Raw genomic sequence first — 21,651 nt, forward strand, 5'->3', positions numbered from 1 at the left:
GCAACCCAGTCTAAGATATGGCCCAAACTATGTGTGGCCTCTTGAATCCATTGTGTGAAACCTAGTTCCTGTTGTGCTTTTTGCATTTCCAGAGCAATTTTATCCTCTTTGTGGTTAAACCATAAGGAGTCACTATGGGGTTTTCCATTCTGTTACAGTAAAATAAATAATGCTTTGCTGTCTACACCAAAGGGCCAACAGTGGAGGCATCTACTCGAGCACCCACACGGAAGGTGTCTCATCCAGGTTAGCTATGACTCGGAGTTGCACCTTACTGAGGAATGTTTAGCAGCCCCCCAATTCCATCAGGTTTGGAGTGTTCAGTCAAGGAATATTGGTCCAGTGGAAAATCAGGGCTATTCCCCTCGCTATAGTGAATTTGAGGTGCCCTGGAGGATGTTCGTTGTGTTGCTATATCAACACGGCTGATCGTGGTGTTGAAGTATAGGCACTACCCATTTTGGATGGTATAATTCCAGCGGTAGCATGTCTTTACATTGATGCATTTGCATCAGTGCATCTACATGAGTTTTGCTAATTTTGCCAGGTAACAAGCAAAACAGATGTAACATTGGGTAAGGGGTATAATAAAAGGCAGGCAGCACCGGGGGCTTGGCCACTCCTTTTTTAAAAAGAAAGTTGGATATGCACATTTACATTGGTTTTGCTTGTTTTTCAGGGAACTAGCAAAGTAGACATATAAAAGGGTAATGGGTAATGTACAAAATGGAGGAGTCATTTTATTTTGATTTCCTATTGTATTGGTTTACAAGAAAGCTTATACAAATTCAACAATATAAAATCCTCACGATAACAAAAAAGAAAACAAAAATGATATAAAAAATCATAAATATAATATTTCAAGAAATCATTCCAACCAATTAACAACTAAAATCACCTATATACCTAGGATTCATCTATCATATATAACACTTTCAAAATGTTTATCGTATGGTATTAAAAGAGCGGTATTTCTTCAATTATAGATCCATTTCCAAAAATCATCATGATTCTGACTGTCAATTTCATATGCAAAAATTAAAAAAACTATTCTCTCAAGGATTGTATAGCCAGACATTTAATGACAAAATGATTTAGCGTCTCAATAGTAAGATGGCAACATCTACACTTACTATCTATACATGTCTTCCTAAGGCACTCAATCTCTTCAGTATGTATCAAATTGAGTCTAAGTTTTAAAATATTCTGAAATAGCGCCCGTCCGGACACTTTCCTAGATAGGCCAGAATATTACCAGAGCGCTTATTTTCATTGGCTAGGCCTTGTAAGGAACTCATGGTGACAACAGTAAAGACAGACAAGTGATCACAGTTAGGGTATTTATTAAACTGTACAATGGGTGAGAAAAACAACTAATCTAAACCTAAATCTAAGGTGGGAGCAAGCTACGGCCATCAAATAATAATAAGGCAGTCCTAGTGGCGTCTTCTCAAATAAAATCCAACTTGCCAATCCTTACAACTAAATTACAAAGTAGTGTGGGATAATGTTCACAAGAAAAGAAAGAAGTGTTCACCAAATGATAAATCATGAAGGTAGGGCTGGGGTCTCGCCAGCACGAGGTTACAGTTCCTTTCAATGATGCCAGGACAGTGCATATTGGAAAAGGGGGTAGAACCTCTGAATACCCTATGGGGTAGGATGGGGAAAAGGTGTTATAGGGAAGGGGGTACCGCATCTCACCGATCGGTGTCCCACTTCCACTCCCCGAGGACCCCCCCCCAATCCAGGTGATCCACCCGCACTGGTCCTCCCCAGGAACTGGATTCAATAGCGATGGCCGTGTCCTGGCCACCTGGATGACAGATCCCGGTGACTAGCGGGTGAGACACCTTCAGGTTTCTCACAGTCTGTATACAGTTTAAAGCCCTTTCTTTTATCACAGGTCTGGATCCAGGCCCCCTCATAAAGCTTCTTCTTTACCATATTGGACGTTCTCAACTAAGTTTTCGCTACTTACACTTAAATTCTTCTAAAAAGAGCAATGGACTTCCAAATGGATATTGCATGCATCGAATGCAACCCCAGTTCATAGTTTAAAATCATCGCTGAGGGAACACAATTTGGCAGAGAAAGATATTTGCGCCAACTCTTACCCTCCAGTGCCTCAAAATTAAACTTGGCAGACACAGGATTGGCCTCTAGTCCATAAAACAATGAGGGCACAGCCTCGGCACAATAGAGCTTAATAAGGGGGACTAATGGAAACCTACAATATTTCCGAGCAATAAACTGCATTTGTGCACCAAGTTGCTCTCCCTTCAATGGTAACCTCTTGAGAAAAGCTGCACATGATTTATTTCTTAAAATAAAGACTAAAAATGTTCATTCCTGAACCACTTCAAGTTTTGCTTCTCCCAGTTTCCAGCAATAGCCCACTTGTCTGTGCGTATTGCTCTTAAAGTACATTCTATTGGTCTTTAATTAATTGATTTTCAATTAATTTTTAACAGTGTTAAGATTGGAAAGATGCTGCAGTCCACGTTGAGATGGTTCAATAGAAAGACATTGTCTGAATAGCTAAGCCACATTACTTTTCTCCGGCTATTTGCCGGGGGTACAAAGCCACAGCGTACAGGCATTCATTCTAAACATGCCAGTTTGACAGTGGAAAATGTTCATTCTTACTATAGCTATCAGAATATTATGGTCACTCAAATCACTATTTTTAATTTCAAGCATTTCCCAATTTATGAAAAAGGGACTCAGACAGGCATACATAATCTATCCTGCAGTATAAATCTTCCTTTTGCCAAGTTGGGTTACTGGGAATATATCCCTTTACATTGCCATTTAGTATATTCAGCCGCCAGTGCTTGCGAGCCTTAGACCAGTACAAGCCCGAAAGCTTTTTATGAATATTGTGCCCCAAATTTCCTGCAGGAGCAAGTCTATTGTTGCTAAAAGAAACATTACACTTGGAGCTCCAATCACCGGCAAGGATAACATCCCCCTCTGAGGCGTCAACTTTGTATTGCCCAAGCAAATTCTCCAGTTCAGAAATAACACCATCAATCGTGGAATGCGACTGGTGCCAGTAAATATTAATCAATAAACAATTACAAATGTGCTTCTCGCCCCAGAAGCACATTTTTACAGCCAAGAGGCCTTTCATTTTACATTGCACTCTTTCACTTGTATGACTGAAATTGTTTCTGTTGGCAATCAGCAAGCCTCCGGATGGTAGGCCTCCATTGGTTTTGGTGACTTCTTGATGAAACATCTAAAATCCATCCCAAATCATTTGAATAAACAATGTTGCGTGTTCATTCAACTCCATCCAGAGCTGATTATTTTGCATCAAGTTACGATAGCCCCTCACATTCCACGGCAAAATGGTTATATTATCCCAACCATAAGTTGCCTTCACTGCAACTTTAAAGACATTTGCTCCCCCCAATATTCAATTCATTATGCGTTGATAAAACTCCCTCAAAGTAACCTTCCAATTGATATCATCTGTCATACACACAATGTTTAACCCAGAATCATATTTATTCAGGCCGTCAGAATGTTTCCCGTAGGAAAGAACACCGTTTTTCTGGGGGTAAGGATTCAAAAGAATTGGACACAAATCGTAACCCATAGTTCTCAACTTCTTCTAGTAACATTGCGTACACTGCTCTTGAGGGGATCTTGATTGTAACAATATCAGTTCTTCCACCATCAAAGAAGCAACCATCTCTATGTCAGAAGTAATGACTGGAACAAGGACGAGAGGCATGGTGTAAATGCCCAAATTACTAACCAGTACGTTTCATTACTCCTTGTACTACTCTTCCTCGTCACAGCAATGATAAGCAATCCACTCACTCCCGCATTTTTGGAATGGCATTGACTCCCAAATCCTTATCAAATTAGCAGTTTGATTCTAGTTGGCAGGGGTGGTTTTATAGCTCCTCACAGGAATGGGGGGCAGATCGATTTACAGTTCAGGAGATGGACCCATCTCAAAAGTAAAGACTGGCAAAGAAGAGTCGATTGAGTAATAATGAAGATTACCAATAAGTATTCTCGTTCTCATACAAACCCTAGCTGAATGGATTTGTGTATGGCTTAAATAGCAATTTGTCAAATATTCCAGCCGGCAGAGCAACGAAAGCAACCTTAAAAAGAATAGTTTCGAACCAAAATTCTGCATTTCCTACTAATGTTACAAGTGTTTTACCCTTGATAGATATAACCTATAAGTGATCAGTGTACACAGATAAATGAGTGACATGTATGGCAATATTTGTCCACACATATTTATTCAGTAGAGTAGCCCAAGTATGTACTAATTTTTCTTAACAAAAACAGTTTTCCAGCCCTTGCAGTTTGGTCGTTTAGAAAAAACGTAGCCGGTGGAAGCATCCAGAAGGGAGATTAGCTTGGCATCGGTCTGAGGAACCCAACCGTTTACACACACATAACCAGAAATCAGGATGCAAGGGTAATGTGGTGAACATTCAGTTTGTTTACAAGCTAAAGAAAGGTGTTATTCAATTGCGTGAGGTGAGAAGCGCTTTCCGAAGGGGGCGAGGGGAAAATGTTGTTGGCTAGAATGCAAAAGGCGAGCACAGCGCTTGATCCTGTAGCACTCACAGCCAGTGCTGGAAGAACTTGCTTCGTTTAGCCTCAGCGGGGTGGTTTTTTCATTCATCGCAACCTTTTTCTTAAAGGAACAAGACATGGCCCCTTTATTGTATGTTTTTTGAGAAAAGCACAAACCCTAATGGGAAAATATCATCCGGCCAAAATGTCTTTCCCATCCTCATTTGCCTACTGCCGTCGATACCACTGAGAGGATGTGTCCGATGCTTTAGCATTTCAATTCATTTTTATTTAGATATGGACTGCCAAGAAATTATGGGTAGTCTGCAAAGCAAGTTCACTATGCTGTGATAATACACACATGTGTCTGATATCAATGCACAACTAATGAAGGTCTAGGACCAGTCCCTACGAATGCACGGTATTCAGAGCATTGTGCAAGGTTTTGCGCTGCAGCCTCCAAAGAGTATAGCTGCCTAACGGCAGGCATGTGTTTTACCAGGCAGATGGATGAGACGAGTATTCCCTCTCTTGCTCTTGCTTATCAATCTTTCTTTGGAAACCTTTGTGAGAGATGGATGTTCTGATCTGGACATCTGTGCTATCCGATTGGACGGAATTGATTGCACGGTACTGAGGACATGCTTCTTACCCTTCACCATCCAAGACAATCCCTTCCTTCAGTACCCACACTAATCAAGCTCTTTAGGCGGTTCTCAGATTTCAAAATCAACTGGTGCAAAGCAGTAGTTGCATCACTTTTGAAGGAAATGCAGTGAGAAGTCCTAGATAATTGAGCTCTTGTTCGACGTGTTGGACAAATCAAGTAAACGAAGAAGACAACAAAATCAATATGGTCGGCAAAGGAAAAGATCTCTATCGGATGGGACCCGGACCACAATCCAACGTTCTCCATAAACAGATTGATGTCTTTACGAAGAAGCAGAGGGTTTGGTTATCCAAATACAGAGGATTTCAATTAAGTATTTAGTCAGTGAAGCTTTTGCCATCATGACTGTAGTGTGGGGACAAAAGAAGTGGTTGGAGGAGATTCATGTTGGCTAGTGCGCCATTGTGAGGCAAATTACATGTCTACAAAAGATGCACTCCAAGAAACAGCCTTCCAAAAGTGGTCTAATAAACCTAGGACAACTTGGTAGGACTAATGTAGGGCTCAACCCAAGCAAGGTCTTGCTTTAGCCTCCATCGTTTGTCTGGTACCATTCGGAAGTAGGCACCATGTACGCCAATGCTGCTTCCAGAGAATTTTGTTAGCGATTCCCGCCTGCATCTGGCAGCTGCCTAGCACAGAATCTCGGAGTGCAGTTCACACTCTAGAAAAGAACCTTCACATAAACATGTCCTACAAAAATGAAGGCTCATTACAAATAGCCACAGTACTACCCATGCAGGGGTAGATGCAACAAATTGACCTGGCTATCTTCAGACAAAACAGACCTGGACAAGAGATTGCATGGTTTAAGCAGATGGGTGTGAAGCGTCAACTAGCAAGGCCTGAACAGACAAATGGCCAGTGCTCAAATGTTGTCCTTCGGGAACTTTAGCTCAAAGGCAAGAAGCATCAATGTGTCCAATGCAGACTCCAGTCAGGAGCATTACTCAGTCTAGATTAATATTATCAGAAATCTTGAAGTGGTTGCCCATACCAACCATTAACAGCCTTTCAGCCCGAGTTAACAAGTGATGTAGAATAACTACATCACGGAATTAGTTGGAGAGGAAAACAACAGGCAGCAGGGAGCCTGTAACCTGTGTTTAACCTAAAACTACAAACAATATGTCCACCACTAGAATGGCATCCAGGTTCCAGGAGGAACCCCTCTTCCATTTTCATGACAGCTGTGAAAATGTCACGCATCAGACATAGGTGGCAGTCACATCCTCAAGGAATGGCAGCCTGTTGACACACCATGAAAGGAAGTCTTTGGTAGAATAGAATAAAAGATGGGGTGCAGATTACAGCCGAAACTTCGATTCGTTAATTTTAATGATTTGAAAGGTCAAGCATTACCTGTACATTGTAACAATGCCAGGGAATTCATCCCGTCTCCTCAAGAGGGAGCCACCCCTTTTGAGTCTAGGGAAATGGGCCTGCTATGCAAAACACTTCCTAGGGGAAAGGACAAGCAGGGTCTCACTGAGGTAGATAACAATCCACCTCCCTCTTATACTAACTCCCAAGTTTTCATAGGATTTATGGCTTTTGATCAATGTTTGATGTGCAGGGCCCTTTTAACGAGTTTGCTTGGTTTCAGACTGTGTCGTTGACACCCCCGGCTGCATCCGAGGACAAATGGAATCTGTTTTCTCCTTCCAGGGAGGAACTAAAAAGACTCAGCACCAGTGAGCGGAACGAGTAAGCCATCTGGAAAAGGCCATACAGATTGTGCTGGAGCACAGAGGAAGATCTGCCACCCTTCCCAGAACCTGGAGGCAATACCACGTTGGGACAGAGAGAGTGCATTTCGCTGCTGAGTCCAGAAAGCAGTCAGACAGCCGAGGACCATCTGCCGACCAGGAAAGCAGCCCCTGCTGAAGCGGTGTGCCGGTGCCGAGTAAACCTTCCACAGGAGTCCTCTCCTCGGCCGACAGAAGGGAACCGAGGAGGAAGACCCAGCCACAAGGAAATTGGGACCATGGTTCGCAGGGGCTTAACATTCCACCTTCCCCAGGATGTATCCCGGCTCCGGCTAGAGAGAAGGAGTGGGTGAAGGGTGGAGTGGCGTCAAAGAAAGCCATGAAGATCCATAATTGAAAATATTCAGAGAGATTGAGAAACCAAACTGATAAACCCATTAAGGGCTGAAACTGAGAATATCCTGACAAAGAGGGGGAAACCAAACTAAAAAACCGACGAAGGACTGATCTGTGACTATGCAGGGAAATGGGGAAACCAAACTGAAAAACCCACGAGCAGTGAAAGCGGAGAGTATCTCTCGAAGAGGTGAATACGAATCACAAAGCTGAAGGCCTGGGTGGCCAACAACGGGCTGCCAGTGATAATATCCGATGAGGGGGTGAAAACAACATAGGAGACTGACGGCCTGAAGGGTCAGATAGCTCAAGTTGAACAAAGAACAACAAGAACAACAGTAGATTTGCTAAGGGTAACACAGAGTGTGTTTGTCGAGGACAGCGTCCAGAACAACAACTACTCGAAGGTGGAGAAGAACTGTTTGAGCTTTTAAGATTTTAAGATACTTTGCACAGGGGTTCCGAGTAATATTTTCCAGGAGTTAAAAGAACCCATCTTTGAAAACGATCAACAGGCCGGGGGCCTGAGAGACTCACAGGAACTAAAGATAGAAGTGGGTGGAGGTCAGAAACCCGCCACCCGAAGCAAAAGTAAAGTGAACCTCAACCGACTTATGCCACGTTATATTGTTCTGTTTTAGTGGTTGGGCAAGCATAGGTTGGTGGAGGTTTTTGGACTGAGGACAGAATGTATGTGAGACATCCTGACGAGCACCAGTTTGTTATTTTCTTTGTAGTAAGGAAGCAGTAATCGCAGACATGGGGCTAGATGAGGTTTCCTTTACTTTAATAAAGACCGCTGAATCATGTCTTCTTGTCCGTCTCATGTGTATGACGTACCACAATATGCACAAGCAGATGCGTAGCAAGGGGATTGAGTGTGGCCCACATTTATATCGAGGGGTACTGAAAATAGACTACCAACTGCATTGAAGAGTGGGTTAACGATCTAACTCATCAAGCATCATTAGAGGGGCTTCGGGCCTGATTCCTATCTTGGTGCAGTGAGCGTGCTAAACAGCATGCTTCACTGCGCCTTTTTCAGATGCACAGGCAGCGTGCTGATTCTCAAGTGGGCCTGGGTGTCATCGCAGTGCACTGCCTGCAATCTGCCTGATTCTACAGAGAACGGGCGGATTGCAAAATCTCAGCAGTACTTTCATAAAATAGCGAGGATAATCGACATTTTACGAAAGTGCTGCCAAGAACACGGCGGCACCCATACTTTGTCAGGAAACACCGGAGAACACGTGGTGTGAGCCGAGGCCGGCCAGAAGGTCAAGAAAGCTGCAAAGGCCTTACAGCTCACACAATGGACAGCACCCATTACAAAGGAGATGCTTTTCTGTGAAAAGATCAGTGCCCCTGCATCACTCACGCCACCCTTTAGACCCTAAACAAATGAGCGCACTTCTTTTTCTTCACACATCCTCCCCTGAAGTGTAGAGCTTGTTATATACATGAAGGCAGATTTAACAAAAAAATCTAAATGTAATGCTCTCCTGCATAACAGCGGCACCTAAGTGGAGCCGTACATGCGCGTCACTTTTTTCCATTTGCTAAAGTGGAGGAGCGCCCCAAGAATCGGCATGTTAAATGCCTGATACCGCAAGTGCTGGTTGCCAGGTTACGTTATCGCCCTTCCTAGCAATTGGCACATGTATTCCGAAAGTGGCGTATTCATTCCCACTTCGGAAACAATGTGCCACCTTCAGAATAGGTGTTAAGTACCGAAAATGTCGCTAACGCTTTCTGCGACGTTTTTCGGTACTTCACACCTTCTTCCGAATCGGGCCCCTACTGTACAGATGAGTTTTACGCAGTGTGGTACCTGCACTTCATGTGATGGAAGTGTGTATGCTGGATAAAGCTTTGGATGCTCTGTGCTTTATCACAGATGCCTGCACATGATTGAATATTGGAGGGGGCATTCACTCTTGGGTATAACTGACCAGCAGAATGGGAATCTGGAACCTTGTTGAGTGATTGGTGTGTAAGTGTGATACTTTTGATGTACTCACTAGGTTTTGGGGCTGCGTTCGTAATTGAATGGTCTGGGTCCTGTTTGTTCTTTTCATGTTTATGCCCACTTGCATTCCTTCAGTTCACCAATATACATCTCAAAACAGTCCTACTGCTTCGTTTTGGAGACACTGTAGCCCCAAACATCTAGACCCCCATCCTTCAAGTCAATGGACCTCATTATGAGTTTTGTGGTATCTCAGCAGTAAATCTGCCGAGATACCACCAAGCGGATTTACTGTTACTGCCACTTGGTCCAGCGGTATTACCTCCGGATTACAAGTGGGTGTGGCAGTGGCATTTTGGTGGAATTACCATGCCGGTAATTCCGCCAAAATCGGCCAGAATGTTACATCCAACTCATAGCTGCAGATAAATCCTCCAACATTTTGCCTAACTCATAGTGCTCATAGCTCAACGTGGTGGTCTACGGTAATACCGCCGCATTTAACCCGCACGGCCCAACTCGTAAGGATGCCCACTGAATGTTCTGTAATGGGCTACTAGATCAAAAAGCACAGACCGAAGGGTAATGATGAATGCTGCGCTACTACTCCTGCTACTAGAATCAGTTCATAGAACTGAGCATTCCAAACTTGCGCTCTTCAAGACTGATGCCTGCTCATGATCCACTGACCCGCCACCTGCCTCTGGCCTAAGATCCTACCACCGCCCGAGTCTAGAGCATCTGAATGCACAGTGGTTCATGCTGTGACTCGTCCATAAAAACCTCATGATCATCAAGCCCAGACCCAAGGATTATGATGAAGGTTGCGCTACTACTCCTGCTACTAGAAACAGTTCATAGAACTGAGCATTCCAAACTTGCGCTCTTCAAAACTGATGCCTGCTCATGATTCATTGACCTGCAACCTTCCTATAGCCTAAGATCCTACAGCCGCCCGAGTCTAGAGCATCTGAACGCACAGCTGTTCATATGTGATAGGTCCTTAAAAGGCACATGATCATCAAGCCCAGACCCAAGGATTATGATGAAGGTTGCGCTACTAGTCCTGCTACTAGAATCAGTTCATAGAACTGAGCATTTCAAACTTGCACCCTTCCTGTCAGAGACCTTGGAATCAAAAGATTGGTTCACGTGTGACTTCTTTATTGAGGGTTTCTTTTGGACCTTTCCTTGGCGAATATTCCGTCTGGACTGGGTGTCATGCAGATACAGGCGAGCCTCTCCGGACCCCAGCCTGCCTGTATGGAAACCTCAGGCTAGGTGACCTCCAGAGGAACTGCCAGATAAACCCAGGAAAAAACCTTCCCAAAGGAAGTAGAAACCTGAGTGGAGCAGCACAGAGGGTGAGTCCAGGACCGTGCTGACCGGTGTCCAAAGGAAGCAGGATTCGGAAGAAGTAAGGCGGCAGGCAGATCCAAGGAAGTAGAGTCCCAGATGAATGTGGCGAATGACCAGGGAAGGAACCTCCACAAGGAAGGAAAAAAGGAGGGAGGAAATTGGAAGGGAGAACAGAGTGGGACCAGGAAGGATAGAGAGGCAGAGTACCAGGGAAAACAGAGCGCTGAGCTGGGTAAAGCATTACCAAGCGTTGAGGTGTGGTTAACAGGGTTTGCTTTCTGATTTAGTAAACGCTGCTTGTGCTGTCACTGGAAACTGCAGGACGACTAGAATGCTTGTTCCGCTTCTGCATGGGACTACAAAGCGCCATCTTGGAAGAAAAGATGGCGTCCGCAAATCCCGGCATAATTCTCGAGGACCACAGCGACCAGGGTCTAAAAGGTATGACACTTCCAGACTGCTGTCTGCTCATGATCCACTGACCCTCCACCTGCCTATAGCCTGAGATCCTACCACCGCCCGAGTCTAGGGCACCTGAATGCACAGCGGTTCATGCTGTCATTGGTCCTTAATAGCCACATGATCATCAAGCCCAGACCCAAGGATTATGATGAATGTTGCGCTACTAGTCCTGCTACTAGAATCAGTTCATAGAACTGAGCATTCCAAACTTGCGCTCTTCAAGACTGATGCCTGCTCATGATCCACTGACCCGCCACCTGCCCATAGCTGATTGGTCCTTAAAGTCCACATGATCCAAGAAGCCCGGATAGAGAACAATGAAGTAGATCCAGCACCTGCATGGGCTCTGTGTGATTCCTAGTCCCCTGCTGCTTGTGTGGGCCCAGCCTCTTCCTCCCCCAAGGGGCTCTTTCATTAGGCTAACATAATGCATGCCACAAATGTGATGCCTGTCAGTCAAAATAAGGCAAAGCGAGCTGCAATTTGCTATCCCAACAGTTGATACCAGAGTCATTGATTAACCCAAATATCTCATTAATTGATACCACCCACATTCATTAGCTAAGCCTTGCATCAGCTAGTCCAAATCGAACTACATCGATGACTCATTCGTAATGATACCAGTATATTAATTGTTTAGCCTAGATGTCTTAATTGCACCGTTTGATTGATCGGGGCATTGTTTTTGCATTATCTGGTCATCAGGCCTGTTACTAAATCAATTAATTAGCTAGATTGCTTCCACTACATTAAGTGATTAGAACAACTGATACATTAACACTAATTGACTCGTGCAATTACTACTGCTCCAATACTGAATTGGCCAAAATGTTGCTGCTATTGCAGCGCCGCCATTAACTCAAAGCGCTGAATTAATTGAGTCTGCAGAAACACTGTCAGCACACTAGCTCGTTAACCATTTCAAGAGCCCTGTGTGTTCTTTGTCATGCCCTGTATTGGCTACGTAGACTAAAAATCAGAATACCATAAATGTGGAGCCATGTCAGTGCCCTGCACTTATACGGCTCTACTGCGAGTGCACACATTGACTGCCAGGCCTGTGCAACCAAATGATTGGATTAGCCCAAATTGATCTGCCTTAATTACACAAAATTCATGGATGACCGTGACTACCACGGATGGTTAATGGCTGAGGAACATACCTTGGATAACCATCATCTAACGGTGCCCTCAGTACCACGGACATGCATGGTTGCTTTGATCCTGAAGAGTTTGGACAACCATGAATGACCATGGATAGATATGACCGCTCACATGTTCTGACGTGTTTGTTTATCCCTTGTCCATCTTGCCTGGGGATTGTCAAAGCTGTGTGGTTTAAAATTAAAACCTTGTATAACCATTTTTAGTAATAATCGTGCCAGAATAGCGTCGTTCCAGGAACTATTGTGTGGCCAACAGAGCCTGCCCACTAAAATATGTCCCCGCCAGCAACACCAGAGTAGTCCATGAAGGCCACTACAATTGGGAAAGCAGACATCATGCACACATATGTAAAACAGACCTTTTATAACAAGTCTGGGGGTTTCTGATGAATAACGAGTGTCTTCTTAGTGCAGGTCTGCACATCCCAAAGAAACTCACAACATCAGGATGACTTAAATTAATTATATAGTATTAAGTTCTTAAAATTGTTATACTGGATCAAACTTCCATGTGTGCCCAGTAAAACTGTTTTAGGGGTGCAGTTATGTTGGAATGACAATATAACCCACTTTGCATTACATAGGATCTATGCCACCTGCTCACTTTTCCCCCCAAATTGTGTTAATAAAATGGGTTGCATTACCAAGGCTTTTAGGGGCTGGGGGGGGGAATTATCGGGGTTGGGTTGAAATTAAATTGAATCATAGAAGATTGGGGTTCTTTTGAGGGCTAGCTGAAAAAACAGTAACTAGTATTTTCCTTCCAAACATGAATACACCTTGACTTAATTATCCACTAAATAAAGAGGTTTGTAAAAGCAGAGTTGCACGTCCATGGATCATGGACAAACCCACGGCCAAGTTACCCTGTACATAAACAAGGCTGACCATATGTAACAATAGATAACTCTGTTTGCCTATCCTTCTGTAAACCCTATTACACTGACAGAGAATTGGACACAAATAACATGGACACAAATTAGGGAATGAATAGAGATGACCATGTATATACATGAACAACTTAGTTTATCCAAGATCCAATGGACAACTGAAGGACATGGCGTTGGTGGACGCATAGCCCACATAATGTTACAATCATATGTGTTTCGTACAAAGAGGTAATTTCCTGTGCTTCGGTTAAGCTTTTTTGGGATGTTTTTAAATCTGAAAAGAGCCCAAGTAATTCAAAACAAGAAGTCAAAGACTTGCGTAGATGTCCCTTTGTTTAAAATTGGACTTCCCTATGTGGACATTAAGAAGTATTCTTAAACAGGCTGATGTAATTTTAATTTTCCTTGACTATCCAGGAGGGATCCTGCCACTCCAAGTGGCCAGGACATGACTTTAGTCCAATGATTTCTTGGTCTCCCTCCTGTATGTTCTCATACTTGGAAAACTGAAGACGGGACAATTCTATATGCTTTGTGCCTAACTAATCACTGAAGTATGTGTTATCCTGCAGGTCATTTACTCCCATCATTTTAAGCATGACATATTTTGACTACCAAACAATGGAATGGCTTCCAATTCCTTATTCATGGAGTTTCATGGCTTCCTCTGCCTGCACGTTAACTGAAGGCCTGACCATCTCCATGGTTACTATACAGGAAAGAAACATTGGCAGGCACCTGTCTTGATACTGCCCTGCAGCCTGATCTTGGTAATGATACTACCCAAAGTAGCCAGCCCAATTCTGCCCAACCAGACAGTGTGCAAAACAATCTATACTGGACACGGCTCTCCCATATGTGTTACAGGTAAATGAAATGGCAAAATGGGCACGCTGGCAAAAGTCCTAGGAAAGCTACATATTAAAATAGTTGAGTGAGACTCAGATATAGAATCTAGAGTCACAAATTCTTTCAAATAAATTGCAACAACTGAACAAAAAATCCACAGGGAAGTATTCTCAACCACAGAGGAGAAACCTGTGTTGGCACACGGCTCATTCCAGAAATCCTGCTACATGACAGACCAAGCACAGTACTAGCCGCCGGGAAGGAACACATTGTGCCCTAAAGCAATAGCTAAGCATGTAATGGGTACAAGGAGGGCATGTCTTAGTAGAAACAAACCTGCATTACGGATATCAACTGGACACATCTACTGCAGTGTATACTATTCTCCATCATTCAAAGTGCTTCTTAGCCTACACTGTGCTTGGATCAAAGGAGCAGCTGTTGTCCACTGTGGTCCTGGAACCCAGGCTGAGAAGGCCCTAAGGCCATATTCATTGTGCTTGGCATGCTGACAGAAAAATCACCTTCAGTGACCACTGACTTCCGGATGGACCAACCTACAAACGGATCATGATCATGGACCATACAGCAACAAGTATCAGGTTATACCAAAACTCTTGTGTCAGTTACCTAAGTCAAACAAGAATTTCTGAGAAGCTACAACAACGATTCTGGGGTCAAGGGCCAACTATACCTCTTAGAACTAGCCACGAGATTGAGGGGAAGAGCCTTAAAGTTACATTATTTCATATGTAAGGTAATTAATTGATAACCAAATATAGCCAAATGCAAAATCCAAATAATAGCCAAATGTCATAAACCTCCCGAGGAGAAGATGATCGAGAGCCGCTCCATTATTCTCAGATAATGGAATTTGTTATCCAAACCATGGCTTTATTCTTGAACTATCGCACTATGTTCTACAATGGCGAGTACTACAAAGTGATGACATTATATTAGTTGACCTCTTAGAAAATGAGCCCTCACGCTCGTCTGGTGTATATTTAAGAATGATAGGCTTATTACGACTGTAAACAGATAAAATGATAAACAGTGTATTATTCGGCTGGATACTGAGAAGGAGAATAAGAGTGTGTTCTAAGATTTTAGCGTGTCCCTAATGCTCGCCTTCTTAGAAGGTGAAGCAACGTATCATTGCTTAGTCACTTGGGCCACGTTTGCTATACAATAAAGCTTGGCTATTAATAATATATGTTTTGAGGGACACAACTCAATATTTAAGCATGCTAAAGAGTTAAATAAGGCAAGACCTAACGGTGTACTTTTAACTAATGTTAGGAATATGTTTACTATGAAGTAATTAAACATCATCGGGGGAAACACTAATATACTTGCAGGTCTTGTTACCATCACATGAGCGACTGGTAACACTAAGGAGATCCCGGTTATTGACATGTAGGATGTGCCTAGTTTGGATGGAACTGTGTGTTTGATTAGCACAGTAGATGAGATACTGATGAGAAAAGATTACCTTAATGAAAGTATGGCCATCATGTTAGGCTGGGACGTAATACCAAATGCCCACTGTTAATGGGAAAAGAACGGGAGTGCGTTTTCCCAGATCAACACTGGGGTATACCTGAAGCAGTCTTAAAACAGCAAATTGCTGATTAGAATGGACATTTGTGGATTACATCTTTGGGGACTAAAGGACTGTGAATGTTAAATGAGCGCTGTCCCGGTGACATTCCTGGTCATTACACACCATTAGGCCACCATCATAGACTATGTCTTTATAAGCCTCGCTGATTTCACCATGATAACGCAGCTGGAAGTAAGGCCGCCCTATGTACATGATTATTTCCCTATATGTTTTAGCTGGGAATTGGTCACATCGTAATGTTATGATATAGATTGAATAGAAGCTATACTGTCCAATGCAGAAGCTAATTGTATAAAGTGGATGGAAGACAATATATTAAAGGCTATCATATATGTCGAATGCATAAACGATCGGTGGGTATTGGTGCCCAACGCGGTGCCTGAGAGTGCTGTATTCATATGCGATTACAATGTAATTGTTGCTTTCATGGTTACGTATGTTCTTGAGTGCACTAGACATGTTGCTATTCACGTGAGACATGTAAGAAGAAAATACTCTTGTTACGCTAATAAAGTGAATGCAAAAAATAAGGTACGACCGGCGTTGAGTCTGGGTACCATGGAATCAGCAAATATGAAGGTGGAGCTATGGTTATATAAACTGATCAGAAACAAATATACACGAAGGGTACAAATGCATATTGTCATAAACAAGTAAAAGCAAATACATAATATGTGGAACGTTGTAGCACTTTATCAAAATACACTCAGCTATGGGAAGTTTTAACTCTACTATTGTCTGGGAAAATGCTAGTTATCAACAAACACAAGTTCGAATATAATTGTGAAAAAATGAATGTACAATGGAATAATAGTGGAAATCCTGCGGTAAATATGGATATAATTAGGAACTTGGAAAACTCTGCAAATATTTGCTGCTCTGGGGGCAGATATTGCATCGTCTTTTTACAGTGATCAGCTTATTTAATATCACATCGCCATGTGGACGCATAGAATAATTGTTCCGTATATAAAAGGGGGTTGCGCTCTGACACAAGAAACTATAGATTAATTCCCATGATAGATATATCTGCCAAAATATTAGCATGGCGCGACTCAACGGATGGAGCAATATTAGATTCTATTTATTAATCAAACTGGATTTGGACCTAAACACTCCACCATCACTAATGTTATGGAATTAACATTGATTGTTGAAAATGCTCAGCCTTCTCTTAAGAAAGCAGCGTAGGCTGCTTTTATTGACTATGTTGTGGCACTGGATTATATTGTTTTAATTGCGGGCAAAGCTATGACAAATGGGGTAGGCCAATTGAATGGTTCAAAATAATTGCCTTGTACTCTAACACCACTGATCAAGTGCAGATTTTTCATAATGGCACCCTAATTGGAGAATTGAGACGCACATAAGTCGAACACAGAGCTGTGGGCTAGCCTCGGCTCTGTTTAATTTGTACCTTGCAGACATGCCAGATGTGTTGACTGGGAAAAATGGTTATTCCCCGAAATTAAGATATATAATGAAATTGCATAGCTCGGATATGCAGATGATTTTTTTAAATTTGATTTTGTACCATTGGGACTTCAGCGTCAATTAACTAGTCTGCATACATACTCTGCCCAATTATGATTTAAAATCAACAATAAATAATGATAAAACATAAATACTGGTTTTATTAAAGGAAGAGAATATTGCAGCACTTATCTATGTTCATTAGAGAATGTAAAAATTGAACTAGGTAATAGTTATAAGAACTTGGGTCTGCTTCTGCATTATATATCTAGTTGGAATAACCGGTTGAGGCAATAAATAATAAGGCTACTGCAGAGAGACAAGTAATTATTTATTCTATTTATTATTACCGTCGATCCCATGTACTGCACTGCCTCCTTGCCCCTCCCCCACGTATTTTTCCCCTTCCACCTTCTCCTGCACTTGCATGATCTCAATGTCAACTGGCCTAGTAAGATTGTTGTCTGTCCTCCCTCTGTTCCCCCTCCCTTGCCTCGTCGCACCTTGAAACACTTGTGTATAGGCGCGTTATAAATGCCATATCATATCATATAATAACAAGGTGGCTATAGTGTCAGGACACTTATTGGAGCCTTGAAGAAGGTAGAACCTATCATGTAATATGGCTCAGAACTCTACTCATGGAGGGAAGGGACTAAGGAAAAGTGAAGGTAATTGTTGGGAACCACACATTCTCGAGAATTGGTGGACGTGGGGAAAAATGCCGAAAGCTTTTTTCCCCCCAAACCAGGCAATGAGTCTGTAAGTGCTCCTCGGCAGCAAGCAGCTGGGTGTTATATATATGGTGAATTATGGTGTCACAATGAGGAGTACATACTTAATCTAACAGCTGTGATGTCACAACTTGACGTATAAATGGATGGTATATTAATTGATTCTATGTTATGATACACTTTATACATTCGTTGTGTTACTATTAATGTTATTTTATCATTAGTAATGTTAGTGCGCAAGGCCTCCATTGACTGTTACACAGCCATCAACTCAAGTGAAAGACCATTTGTAGAAACTCTAACCAAAAGTAAAAGAACTTGCTACATAGACCACTGTAAAAAGTGGTCTGTTTTTGATGTCAGCATGCCCTGCTATTCCCTTCAGAAAGTCACTGCTGTTGTCAAGCGCTGAGCGCTGGACTGTTGATGGTGCGCAACGTACATACCGCAAGGTCATATTTGTCCTGTTCTTTGTTTTTTTTCCCTGATGCAGATTCTGATTGGTGCTGTGATAGCAATGGGCTCTGCGGACAGGGACGGCCGCCTGCGGCCGGGCGACGAGCTGCTCTTTGTGGATGGGATCCCGGTGGCCGGCAAGACCCACCGATACGTGATTGATCTCATGCATAACGCGGCTCGCAACGGGCAGGTCAACCTCACTGTGAGAAGAAAGGTGCTAACTATAGGTAGGTTCATTCAGTCAGGTCATAGATCAATGCAAGAAGTGATGTGTCTCGATACCTCAACATTGCTTGCTGACTGTGCATGATGACTAACTGTGCCTAGACTATACCACCCACAGTATGGGCTCAGATTGCTCTTAATGCTAAAGTGGTTCTCTGCAATCAGTGTGGGCAACGGCCGGCACGCGTATGTGCCTGTGGAAAGTGCAGGTGGTATGTATCTGAAAAGTCTGTATTGGAGGAGGGGAGGTGCACTTCAGGAAAGGCAGTGCCATTCATCACTGTAACCCCTCGGTGTGGAAGGGGATTTAATGTATGGTCATTGGCCCCATACTAGAGTTCCAGGGAAGAGAGGGAGATATCCCAGCCCAAGGGCGGCCATCATTTGTGACCCTCTCGGGAGTGTATTGAAGCAAAGTGCAATTCCCTCATTTGCATGGTGCATGTCCCCAGGAGAATCAGGGGAAATCTTAATTTGTGAGTGAAGGTACTTGTTCCCCTTTTCCCCCCCATTCCCCAGCAGCAGTGCAGAAGAAACCCAGTGGTCCCATCTCTAATACCAGTGGTCGCTGCCCATAAAACAAGCAGCGATAGTTCCTTAAGAGGTGCCACCCAATAACACACTGCATCATCATGATGCAAATTTATTATGCAAACTTAATCATATACTTTTTGTGAAATCGTAAATAGCTCGGATCTGGTACATTTCCCCCAGATTCCAACTCATCATGCCCTTTTTACCACATTATTTCTGACATTATTTTTGGGGGGGAAGCCATCCACATCCTCAAATACTTTAAAAACTATGATAAAATATTCCCTAATCCTGAACCCCTTGCTAGGGATGGGAGACGGAATCTTTTTCACCAGAAAAATAATTTTCCTCTTTAAATTTAGATGGGCGCGGCCCTGGGAGCATGCGCTCCCCTGACTCCGTTCACCGGCACCACTCCTCAGTCCCCTTTGACGGGTTGACATTATTACCCATGCCTAATGACACCAGTTTTATTAGGGGGAGGATGGTGGGACGTATGGAGGAAAGGGGACTATGGACTAGGCAGCGAGTAGCTTATAATTACTCCTTCGTCCCGTCCCCTTTCCTTCATACTGTATGGTGTCCCTCGCTCAATGCTGCAAAAACAGCCGTTCACCAAATGCGGTGAAACCACCACAGTCAGTTGGGCGGCAACCAATAGCTCAGCTCTGGGAAGCAAATTGTCAACACCAAACGCTCTCATAGGTCTCGCCAACCATAGCATTTCAAATGTGCTCAGTGGCAACTCTGCTGCTTGAAGAATCAGGTCTACCGTACAGCTCGTCACTGCTCGAAGTGGCCTTGGGCATGCTTAACAAAACCAATGACAAGCAATTATAAATAAATACGAGTCGATAACACTAGATTAGACTCTGTCCTTCATGCCACAGATGTGTTCCCTCCCTCCAGGCCCCAGGCAAAAATGTATAAAGAAAAGGAATATCTATTTCCACAGATAGATTCCGGAGCGGTAGAGCCAGTTTCCCAGAAATCAGGTCACAGTGAATAGCTGAGAGAGCCTTTTAGTAGCTGCAAATTATCGGTAATGTTCGGTTGCTATGATAACGCCCTTTGCTTGAGTGGTCGACGTTCTTGCCCTTCTATTTCATGACAGTAACAATATTTCCAATCCCGCCCACTGCACTGTTAGTGCAGAAGCCAGGCTGTAACCTACCAAACCTACCACTGCATTGATTAAAGGCAGAGGCGGCCACTTTCTTTTCTATAGTGAGTTGGACAGAGAGGCCCATGGCTGGTTTGCACTTTTGCGCAAAAGATCCCCTCTGCAACGTTCTTCATTTCTACAACATATTAGAAAATATTAAGAACAACCCCTTTTTCTTTTATTTTGTCATCTGTGTTTCTGGAAACGTGTAAATGTCTCTCGTGATTAATGATTGTGCGCGTCGTTTACAGTGGATTTCTATAGTGGCGGTAATGCAGCTGCATTTGTCACACAGAACAGGAAAATCAGGCGGGAATGTTAAAGCCATCCCGCTCTCCATTTCCGACTGATGAATTGAAGCGAATCCTACAGAACGGTATAAATCTTGCAAAAAGATCGCCGCCATTTTTACTGACCGGCAAAACCCGTAAACTGGACCACAGTACTTTATAACGAGTATCTAGTGAAAAGCGTGGTCCTATATTATATTACTCTAGTAATCATAACACGGACTGAGCATAAAGCACTAAAAACAAAGCAGTAAGTGTAACTTATTTTTTCACAAAAAGTAATTTAAACAGTAAAGTGAAGAAAGTAAAAAATTGCTTAAAAAATAAAAATCAGCATTAATATTAGGCTTGTTTTATGTAAGTTAGATTGGGTCCATTTATAGGAACTCATTTAAACTATGTGTTTTTAGTTTAATTAGCAAGGGAGTGGGGGAGTCTGTCCCCACCTTCTAAACTCAGCACACCTTTGTTTGTACTTCCCTATTTCCAGCTATAAAGTCAAGCTTTCAAATTAGGGGACCCTCGCGCCCCCCCCCCCCCCATCCCCTCAAACAGCCTCCCAACCTTCCTCCTCCTTCCTCACCTGCTCTAAAACATTGTGCTCCCAACCGTACATTTTTAGAGGTTGTTTTATTTAAATATTTAAGTCGATGATTGTTGCTTTCTTCATTTTGCGCTTAGTTGTTTTTTTAGAGTTATTTTTAATGCTTCGCATCCGTGTCCCTCATTCTTTCCGGGTTATATCAACAGTCTACAAAAGAATGCAATGGAGCTACATGCGATCACTCTTGTGGACTGCCCTGGTACAACACTATGGAGGTCACGTGGGCATGCATTAGTCTACAAGAGGGTCTCGGAATACTGGTCATGCTCTGTGTGTGCCCACACCGATATTTTTCAGCCTGGTCTCCCGAGTCCTTGGAGTAGCGTTGTGATCACATAGATTTATTTTATTTTATTTATTTATTTATTTATTTATTTATTTGTTTGTTTGTTTGTTTGTTTCTTTGTTTGTTTCTTTGTTTGTTTCTTTGTTTGTTTCTATAACGCACCTAACCCGAAGGTATCTGGGCACATTACAGAAAAGATGATGTGTACTAAGCTTCCATAGAATTATTAAACA

At 42.9% G+C, this 21,651-nt stretch overlaps 1 protein-coding gene across 10 annotated transcripts in view; it reads left to right on the forward strand.

Moving 5' to 3' along the window:
• Positions 1 to 21,651, forward strand: part of MAGI2 (membrane associated guanylate kinase, WW and PDZ domain containing 2) — a 3,248,720-nt gene that overhangs the window by 2,831,580 nt on the left and 395,489 nt on the right. For all 10 annotated transcript variants that reach the window (XM_069628034.1, XM_069628038.1, XM_069628036.1 and 7 more), the window contains one exon: positions 18,349 to 18,541. In XM_069628034.1, coding sequence (XP_069484135.1) covers positions 18,349 to 18,541 — 193 coding nt within the window. The remainder of the gene's footprint in view (positions 1 to 18,348; positions 18,542 to 21,651) is intronic.

The sequence above is a fragment of the Ambystoma mexicanum genome, chromosome 12 (assembly GCF_040938575.1).
Source record: "Ambystoma mexicanum isolate Mex_15411 chromosome 12, UKY_AmexF1_1, whole genome shotgun sequence".
Classification (NCBI taxonomy): Eukaryota; Metazoa; Chordata; class Amphibia; order Caudata; family Ambystomatidae; genus Ambystoma; species Ambystoma mexicanum.